This window comes from Anser anser (assembly GCF_964211835.1).
Source record: "Anser anser genome assembly, chromosome: 30".
NCBI classification, from domain to species: Eukaryota; Metazoa; Chordata; class Aves; order Anseriformes; family Anatidae; genus Anser; species Anser anser.
The window spans coordinates 887,399-897,637 of NC_139751.1; the positions used below are offsets into that span (position 1 = coordinate 887,399).

General features: G+C 59.2%; 1 protein-coding gene across 1 annotated transcript; it reads left to right on the forward strand.

Moving 5' to 3' along the window:
* Nucleotides 1-299: 299 nt before the first annotated feature.
* On the forward strand, nt 300-2,664 carry LOC310888020 (dynactin subunit 2-like; the record flags this gene model as incomplete). The annotated part of the gene is made up of 10 exons (XM_083814348.1): nt 300-443; nt 526-686; nt 800-947; nt 1,032-1,097; nt 1,176-1,214; nt 1,514-1,591; nt 1,766-1,837; nt 1,952-2,054; nt 2,159-2,250; nt 2,337-2,664. Coding segments are annotated over 10 exons (990 nt in total), but the record flags the coding sequence as incomplete, so codon positions are not given.
* Nucleotides 2,665-10,239: the final 7,575 nt, after the last annotated feature.

Genomic DNA, 10,239 nt, shown 5'->3' on the forward strand with positions numbered 1-10,239 from the left:
GAGCATTCTTTTAATCCTCCTTACTCCTCATCATGAATCGGTGCATTCTCTCATGCTACCCTTGCACAGTTATTTTGTATCTTCCAAGCGCAGCCCCGGAACAGTACATCGCAAATGTAACATATTAAGCAATATTGTATTATTTCATCTTCTATTACTAACAGAGGGACTCAGCTACTTGGTTTTTCTGGTCGATTCCTTTCCTTGCACAGGCACGGGTACCGCCGAGGGGAGTTGGGTCCCGGTGTCCCAGCACTGCCAGATCCCTGGTGCCGTGGGCAGGCCCCGAGCCTCCGTGACACCCCTCTCCTTTCCCTCTCCCCTCCCCTTTCATCTCTCTGCAGCACGGTGAGGGCGTTGGTGCCAAAGAGACTCCTCAGCAGCGGTACCAGCGGCTGCAGCACGAGGTGCAGGAGCTGGTCCGGGAGGTGGAGCAGATCCAGGTGAGCACCACCCCTGCCGTTTGGCACCTGCGGGCAGATCGTCCCCGGGGGCTGACACTGCTGCCTGTCCCCCCCTGCACAGAGCGCGGTGAAGGAGTCGGCGGCCGAGGAGGAGCTGACGCCCATGGCCTTGGCCAGGCAGGTGGAGGGCCTGAAGCAGCAGCTGGTCTCCAGCCACCTGGAGAAGCTGCTGGGCCCTGCCGCAGCCATCGACTTCGCAGACCCCGAAGGCGCGCTGGCCAAGTGAGTGTGGGCTCGTGGCCGCAGCTTGGGAAGCGGGGGACAGCAGGGGGAGGATGGCAGCATCCCCGCGAGGCGGTACCAGGGCAGCGTGCCCACCTTTTCCCCTCGCCCAGGCGCCTGTTGCAGCAGCTGGAGGTGGCGAAGTGCAAGAAGGCAGCGGCAGGGAAGAGCCCCGCCAAGGCGCCAGCCCCCACCGGGGACACGCTCACTTTTGAGCTGTACTGGAGGCCAGAGCAGGACCAGTTCTCCCAGGCTGCCAAGGTGAGCGTGCGGAGGGGGAGTCACAGCGTTTGACCCCAAAATGGGCTGTCCTGCCCTCTCAGCCCTCGTTTCCCTCGTTTCCAGATTGCGGAGCTGGAGAAGCGGCTGGCACAGCTGGAGGCGATGGTGCAGTACGAGCCTGACAGCCAGGTAAGGAGCCAGGAGCTCCAGCCCTGCCACTCCCCTGCCCTCCATCCTGCCCCACTGATGTGATTTTCCTCCCCACAGAACCCGCTGTTGGTCGGGCTGAAGGGGACCAGCCTCGTGGTGAGTCCTAGAATCCTAGAATAGCCTGAGTTGGAAGGGACCCATGAAGACCCTTGGGTTGAACTCCTGGCTCCACACTAAGAATTAAACCATAAATCTGAGAGCATTGTCCAAATGCTTCTCGAACACCAGCAGGCTTGAGGCCATGACCCCCTGCTTGGGGAGCCTGCTCTGCTGCTCGACCACCCTCTCAGTGAAGATTTTCTGTCCTAATACCCAGCCTGAACTTCCCCTGGTGCAGCTTTAAGCCGTTCCCTCATGCCCAGGCACCCCCTACACAACCTGTTCTCCTTCCCCAGGAGACCGTGCAGATCCTCCAAGCCAAAGTGAACACCCTGGACGTGGCTGTGCTGGACCAAGTGGAGGCCCGGCTGCAGGTGAGGGGAGACGGAGGGGGGTGGGGATGAGTCCCGCAGCCCCCAGCCAGCACTGGGCCCGCTGGCCCCACCAGAGGATGGCATGGGGCCATGGGAGGGCACCCGCAGAGGCTATGAAATTGGGGTGGACCCTGCTGGATTTGGGGTGTCACATCTGCTTCCCCCCCTCCGCAGAGCGTCCTGGCGAAGGTGAACGAAATCGCCAAGCACAAGGCCGTTGTGCAAGATGCTGACACCCAGAGCAAGGTAAGAGCAGCAGGGAGGGCCCCCCAAAGCAATCACAGCATGGGGGGCTTATGTGGAATCGCCCTGCAGACTGTGCTTACGCCCTCCTTTCTTGCTTTCCGCCCCTTGCCCCAGATCCACCAGGTCTATGAGATGATGCAGCGCTGGGACCCCGTGGCCAGCAGCCTGCCCGATGTAGTGCAGCGACTGCTGACCCTCAGGGACCTGCACGAGCAAGGTGAGGGGCAAGGAATGGGGATGCTGGGGACAGTGGCGTGGCGTGACAAGGGAGATACTGGGGTCTGGGGGCCCTCCAGTGCTGAGTTTTCACCTCCTTCCCAGCCACACAGTTTGGGCAGGTCCTTGTGCACCTGGACACCACGCAGCAGGAGATAGCTGGTGCTCTCAAGGACAACACCGTGCTGCTGGCAGAGGTGAGTCTCAGCAGCATGTGCTGGGGTGGGAGGGGTCCCCATCCTGTCCGCCCTGCTCAATCCCTTCCCCACTGACCGCCCTGCAGGTCCAGAAGACGATGAAGGAAAACCTGGCCATTGTAGAGGACAACTTTGCTGACATAGAAGCCCGTATCAAGCGGCTGCAAAAGTGAGAGCACCCTGGAGCACCTCCCTGAGCATCTGCATTCCCCCCCCCCCCCCCCCCGACATTGTGATCCCCTGGGAATCACTCCCTCTGCCTGCAAGTAGCAGTCCCTGTTTGTGTATAGCTGGCCGTGCTCCCCTGCGCAGAACGGGGCTGTGGAGGGGCCCTTCCCAGCCCCCCATTAGCACCCAGGGGTGGGTCACTGCTCGCCCAACCTGGATTTACCCCAATAAATGTCCTGGTTCAAAGCGCGTCCGTGCTGGCCTCTCCTTCGGGCTGCGGGACACGAGCAGGGCCCAGCTGGGCTGTTTGAAATGCAGCTTCTACTGCGCATGCAAGCCCTCCAAGCACCCCCTGCGTAGCTCCAGCTACACTTTTCTTACGCTTTTTTTTAGTTTAAAACCATTAGCCCTTGTCCTACCAGTGAAGAAATATTTCTCCTCAACACCTGCAGTACGTTGAAGACATCGTCGTGTGGGGCAACACAGGAGAGGATGCTTTTGAGAAAGGGGAGAAAATAATACAGCTTTGGACGGCTGCTTTCGTCCTGTTAAACAGAGTAAGGTGAGAGGATGGGCGCTGGAAATGCATTTTTTTAGGCATAAATTGGCAAGATGGATGTCATCAGGTCCCCATGGATGCGATCCATGGGGATCCAAGAAGCTGTGGACTTGCCAGCTAGCAAATGCTAACGGCTGTATAGTGCCTGCATGGGTTAACAACCCTTCACCTCCCTCCTCTGCGCCCCTTGAGCTGAGGCTGTCGGGGTGTGTCCGGGCGGGGACATACCATATAAGGTCATATGGCGTCATCCCTCCTTTATGACGTCATCCCTCCTTTATGACGTCATCACCCGGACACTATATAAGGCCGCGCTCGCCCAGGCCGGGCCAGTGGCAGAGGCGACCTCTGCTGCTGCGCGGTGCTGGGAGCCGGTGTCTGCTGAGGGCTCAGAGGCTGCTGTCCCTCAGAGGCCCAGGCCGCGCGATCGCTGGTGGCTATTGCTGGCAGCGTTTGGTGAAACCGTCGATTTCGCATTCCTTAAGCCATGATCCGGGGTGGCGTGGGCCAGGGGCCTGTGGCGCGTGGTCGCCCCTTGCCCCGTCGGGGCCCAGCGCGACCCCCCAGCAGGCCTGTGCAGCAGGAGGAGCACAGGCAGGAGCTGGAGGCGCTGCGGGCCCAGCTGGAGGCGCTGCGGGCCCAGCTGGAGGCAGTGCGGGCCCAGCTGGAGGCCAAGCGTCTCCGCTCCCAGGAGCTGCAGCGCCGCTTTGCTGATGAAGCCCGTGAGATGAAGAAGAGGGCAGAGGAGCAGCGGCAGCTCCTGGCCAAGCAGCTACGCTCCAAATGCGAGCAGGAGCGGGCGCGGGAGCTGCAGCGGCTGTGGGAGCAGATCCAGAAGCAGCAGGCAGCGGAGATCCGTCAGCTGCTGTGTGAGGGGAACACCAAGTGGTGCCAGGCTCAGCAGCTGCTCCAGCAGCAGTGGGACGAGGCCGTCCGCCAGGTGCGGGACCTGCAGCGGCAGCTGTTCAAGGTGCCCGTGAATCGTGGCCGGAGCGGCGGCAGCGAGGCCCGCGGCAAGCAGCAGGACGTCAACAGGCAGCTCTGCTGGCGGGCAGATAGCAAGCGGGCCGCCCAAATCCTGGACCTCCAGGAGAAGCTGCAGCTGCGGAGGAAACTCCCCTCTCAGTACATCCCGGAGAAGGCTGAGGGGGGGGCGCCTGCCTCCCACAACGGGGACAGGGCCGCGGCCCAGCACCGCCTGCAGAGTCTCCTGGGCACAGGAGCCACCAGGCCCGGCTCTTCGAAGAGCTCCGGTGCATCTGGTGCTGGTGGTGGAGAAGGGCAGCGGACAACCTGCTCGAGCTCAGAAGACGCTCACCTGCGGGGTGAAGGGCAGAGCAGCAGGAAATCTGTCAGAGACATTGGGGTTCAGGTCCCAGAGCAGCAAGAGGCCTGTCCACCTGGCAGCGGAGACAGCCCGTTCCTGGAGCAGCAGAAAGCGCAGCTGCAGAATGCCCTGAAGGACCTGGCCAGGCAATGGATGGTCCTTCAAGAGGAGACCTGCTTCCTGAAGAACGAGAGCTCCCTGGTGGAAGCGAGGGAGAAGGCGGGGAGGCTCAAGCAGGAGCTTGGTATGCTGGGCCTCCTTACCAAGAATCTGACAGAAAAAACCAGGAAGCTGAAAGAGCTTGCTGCAAAGTCTGGAAAGACTGCTGCAAAGACGGAGCAGGTCGACCAGCAGCAGAGAGGGCAATTGGAAACCGAGGCTGGGAAAAAACTTCAGCTGCAAAAGAAACTGGATCAGGAACGTTCAAGGCTGAAGAACAGGTACGAGGAGCTGAAAGTGTGTCTGACAGAGATGAGAAATGAAAAAGCCAGACGCGCGCAGGAAACTTCTCAGCTCCGCAAGCAGAAGGAGAGGATAGAGGAGATTCAATCTGAAAACGCTGCTCTGAAGCAGAAACTCGTGCAAGCGACAGAGCAGCGAAATGCTGCCGTTGGAGCAGCCAAACGTCTTCAAACGCTCCTGAAGGATCTCGATTGCAAATTGAAAGCCATGAGTCAACCGGCAGAAAGGACGCAACAACAGCAGCAGGACCACGAGGAAACAAAGCTAATGCTGCAGAAAAAAGAAGAGGAAGTTAAGCATTGGCAGAGGGCTTGGGCAGAGCTCAGAAGGACACGTGAGGAAGAGCTGCAAGCCTCTCGAGTGCAGCTGAGAGAATCAGAGCAGCAGTATCAGCACCAATGTCAACAATGGGAGCTGCTCTCTCAGCAACTTGAGCAAGAGAAAAGAAAAAAATCCAGCCCTATCGTCTCAGAACTACCCCAGGCAATGACACCTCCCACAGCACAGGCCTATGCAGAGCAGTCCCATGACCTCTGCAGCCATGAAGACAGCTCTGATGCTTCTCAGAAGGCAGCCAAAATCCTGGGATTCTACACAAGCAGCTCGGCATCTGATGCCACACGCGACGGTCCTGGGTGCTGCACTGTTTCAGATGAGGGCTCTGTAGGTGGGAACGGAGAGTCAGGAGCAGAGCATGTGTCCTTCGTCCCGCAGTCCCTGGGACAAGAATCACCAAAACTTCAAAGACTTGCAGCTCAACAGGGCCACCATCCTGTCGAGGGTCCTAATGAGCGCCCCGAAGCAGAGCTTCCTCATGCTCGGGGAGAATACGTTCACGTCTCTGGAGACGTGGACGAGCATGGCGGGTCTGTGAGGGAGCGGAAGGCTGTCGGAAGACGACTTTTCTCCTCTACTTCGACAGAAGTTTCAGACAGCAGCCAGGTGACAAGTTCAGAGCTGTTATCCCCTGCAAGACAGTGATATCGAAATAAGTTCTTGCAGCAGAAGGGGAAGGAAGAAACAGAGACAGAATAAATCTTTTTGACCAAGGAATTTGTGTCTGTGTGGTGGTTTTACTTGGGTGGGCGGTCGAGTTCCACCTCAGCCGCTCTCTCACTCCCCCTCCTCAAAGAGAAAGGGGGGGAAAATACGACACAAAGGGCTCAAGGGTTGAGATAAGGAGGGGGAGATCGCTCAAAAATTATCGTGACGGGTAAAACAGACTCAGAGTGGGGAGAGAGTAAGATTTATTGCCTATTGCTAACAAGGTAGGGAAGTGAGAAACAAAGGAAAGAAACCAAAAACACCTTCCCCCCACCCCCCACACTAACATGAAACTGGGCCTCCATACACGTCGTGGTTGGTGGGGAGACGGACATTTCCCTAACGAGAGCTCCCCCCTTCTCCCTCCCCTTCCATGGCTTTTATTGCTGAGCGTTACGTGGTCATATGGACTATCCCTTTGGTCTTTTGGGGTCAGCCGCCCCGGCGATGCCCCCTCCGCACCTCTTGCCCATGGTGGTGGGCAAGCCACTGGATTTGGGGCTGGGGGGTGGCAGAGGGAGGGCGCTGTGGGAGTCCTGGTGCTGTGCCAGCGCCGCTCAGCAGTAGACAAAACACATCGGTGCAATAGCAAGTCAGTTGTAGCCTAGCTACAAGTACAGAGCACAGCGCTGTATGGGCTGCTGTGGGGAAGGCTGAGGCCATCCCAGGCAGAGGCAGCCCACCAAACCCACCGTGGTGGGGACGGGATGACCAGGCAGGGTCTAGAGGGGTGGCTGGATCCCAACCGAAACAGTCGCCCGGGGGCTGGGAAGGATGGGGAAGGTGCTGGGTGGTGCGGTGGGAGCTCCTACGCTCACCCACCTCGGAGGAGCTCGGAGGGACGGTGGCGTCGGGGGGAGTCCTGCCGGGCCCCTCGCAGGGACCACCCGCCCAAAGACCCCGGCCACGCAAGTCCACGAGCAGGGAGGTGAAGGTGGAGGGGTTCAGAGGGGGTCACCCACGGCCTCGCACCCCGGGACATACCATATAAGGTCATATGGCGTCATCCCTCCTTTATGACGTCATCCCTCCTTTATGACGTCATCACCCGGACACTATATAAGGCCGCGCTCGCCCAGGCCGGGCCAGTGGCAGAGGCGACCTCTGCTGCTGCGCGGTGCTGGGAGCCGGTGTCTGCTGAGGGCTCAGAGGCTGCTGTCCCTCAGAGGCCCAGGCCGCGCGATCGCTGGTGGCTATTGCTGGCAGCGTTTGGTGAAACCGTCGATTTCGCATTCCTTAAGCCATGATCCGGGGTGGCGTGGGCCAGGGGCCTGTGGCGCGTGGTCGCCCCTTGCCCCGTCGGGGCCCAGCGCGACCCCCCAGCAGGCCTGTGCAGCAGGAGGAGCACAGGCAGGAGCTGGAGGCGCTGCGGGCCCAGCTGGAGGCGCTGCGGGCCCAGCTGGAGGCAGTGCGGGCCCAGCTGGAGGCCAAGCGTCTCCGCTCCCAGGAGCTGCAGCGCCGCTTTGCTGATGAAGCCCGTGAGATGAAGAAGAGGGCAGAGGAGCAGCGGCAGCTCCTGGCCAAGCAGCTACGCTCCAAATGCGAGCAGGAGCGGGCGCGGGAGCTGCAGCGGCTGTGGGAGCAGATCCAGAAGCAGCAGGCAGCGGAGATCCGTCAGCTGCTGTGTGAGGGGAACACCAAGTGGTGCCAGGCTCAGCAGCTGCTCCAGCAGCAGTGGGACGAGGCCGTCCGCCAGGTGCGGGACCTGCAGCGGCAGCTGTTCAAGGTGCCCGTGAACCGTGGCCGGAGCGGCGGCAGCGAGGCCCGCGGCAAGCAGCAGGACGTCAACAGGCAGCTCTGCTGGCGGGCAGATAGCAAGCAGGCCGCCCAAATCCTGGACCTCCAGGAGAAGCTGCAGCTGCGGAGGAAACTCCCCTCTCAGTACATCCCGGAGAAGGCTGAGGGGGGGGCGCCTGCCTCCCACAACGGGGACAGGGCCGCGGCCCAGCACCGCCTGCAGAGTCTCCTGGGCACAGGAGCCACCAGGCCCGGCTCTTCGAAGAGCTCCGGTGCATCTGGTGCTGGTGGTGGAGAAGGGCAGCGGACAACCTGCTCGAGCTCAGAAGACGCTCACCTGCGGGGTGAAGGGCAGAGCAGCAGGAAATCTGTCAGAGACATTGGGGTTCAGGTCCCAGAGCAGCAAGAGGCCTGTCCACCTGGCAGCGGAGACAGCCCGTTCCTGGAGCAGCAGAAAGCGCAGCTGCAGAATGCCCTGAAGGACCTGGCCAGGCAATGGATGGTCCTTCAAGAGGAGACCTGCTTCCTGAAGAACGAGAGCTCCCTGGTGGAAGCGAGGGAGAAGGCGGGGAGGCTCAAGCAGGAGCTTGGTATGCTGGGCCTCCTTACCAAGAATCTGACAGAAAAAACCAGGAAGCTGAAAGAGCTTGCTGCAAAGTCTGGAAAGACTGCTGCAAAGACGGAGCAGGTCGACCAGCAGCAGAGAGGGCAATTGGAAACCGAGGCTGGGAAAAAACTTCAGCTGCAAAAGAAACTGGATCAGGAACGTTCAAGGCTGAAGAACAGGTACGAGGAGCTGAAAGTGTGTCTGACAGAGATGAGAAATGAAAAAGCCAGACGCGCGCAGGAAACTTCTCAGCTCCGCAGGCAGAAGGAGAGGATAGAGGAGATTCAATCTGAAAACGCTGCTCTGAAGCAGAAACTCGTGCAAGCGACAGAGCAGCGAAATGCTGCCGTTGGAGCAGCCAAACGTCTTCAAACGCTCCTGAAGGATCTCGATTGCAAATTGAAAGCCATGAGTCAACCGGCAGAAAGGACGCAACAACAGCAGCAGGACCACGAGGAAACAAAGCTAATGCTGCAGAAAAAAGAAGAGGAAGTTAAGCATTGGCAGAGGGCTTGGGCAGAGCTCAGAAGGACACGTGAGGAAGAGCTGCAAGCCTCTCGAGTGCAGCTGAGAGAATCAGAGCAGCAGTATCAGCACCAATGTCAACAATGGGAGCTGCTCTCTCAGCAACTTGAGCAAGAGAAAAGAAAAAAATCCAGCCCTATCGTCTCAGAACTACCCCAGGCAATGACACCTCCCACAGCACAGGCCTATGCAGAGCAGTCCCATGACCTCTGCAGCCATGAAGACAGCTCTGATGCTTCTGAGAAGGCAGCCAAAATCCTGGGATTCTACACAAGCAGCTCGGCATCTGATGCCACACGCGACGGTCCTGGGTGCTGCACTGTTTCAGATGAGGGCTCTGTAGGTGGGAACGGAGAGTCAGGAGCAGAGCATGTGTCCTTCGTCCCGCAGTCCCTGGGACAAGAATCACCAAAACTTCAAAGACTTGCAGCTCAACAGGGCCACCATCCTGTCGAGGGTCCTAATGAGCGCCCCGAAGCAGAGCTTCCTCATGCTCGGGGAGAATACGTTCACGTCTCTGGAGACGTGGACGAGCATGGCGGGTCTGTGAGGGAGCAGAAGGCTGTCGGAAGACGACTTTTCTCCTCTACTTCGACAGAAGTTTCAGACAGCAGCCAGGTGACAAGTTCAGAGCTGTTATCCCCTGCAAGACAGTGATATCGAAATAAGTTCTTGCAGCAGAAGGGGAAGGAAGAAACAGAGACAGAATAAATCTTTTTGACCAAGGAATTTGTGTCTGTGTGGTGGTTTTACTTGGGTGGGCGGTCGAGTTCCACCTCAGCCGCTCTCTCACTCCCCCTCCTCAAAGAGAAAGGGGGAGAAAATACGACACAAAGGGCTCAAGGGTTGAGATAAGGAGGGGGAGATCGCTCAAAAATTATCGTGACGGGTAAAACAGACTCAGAGTGGGGAGAGAGTAAGATTTATTGCCTATTGCTAACAAGGTAGGGAAGTGAGAAACAAAGGAAAGAAACCAAAAACACCTTCCCCCCACCCCCCACACTAACATGAAACTGGGCCTCCATACACGTCGTGGTTGGTGGGGAGACGGACATTTCCCTAACGAGAGCTCCCCCCTTCTCCCTCCCCTTCCATGGCTTTTATTGCTGAGCGTTACGTGGTCATATGGACTATCCCTTTGGTCTTTTGGGGTCAGCCGCCCCGGCGATGCCCCCTCCGCACCTCTTGCCCATGGTGGTGGGCAAGCCACTGGATTTGGGGCTGGGGGGTGGCAGAGGGAGGGCGCTGCGGGAGTCCTGGTGCTGTGCCAGCGCCGCTCAGCAGTAGACAAAACACATCGGTGCAATAGCAAGTCAGTTGTAGCCTAGCTACAAGTACAGAGCACAGCGCTGTATGGGCTGCTGTGGGGAAGGCTGAGGCCATCCCAGGCAGAGGCAGCCCACCAAACCCACCATGGTGGGGACGGGATGACCAGGCAGGGTCTAGAGGGGTGGCTGGATCCCAACCGAAACAGTCGCCCGGGGGCTGGGAAGGATGGGGAAGGTGCTGGGTGGTGCGGTGGGAGCTCCTACGCTCACCCACCTCGGAGGAGCTCGGAGG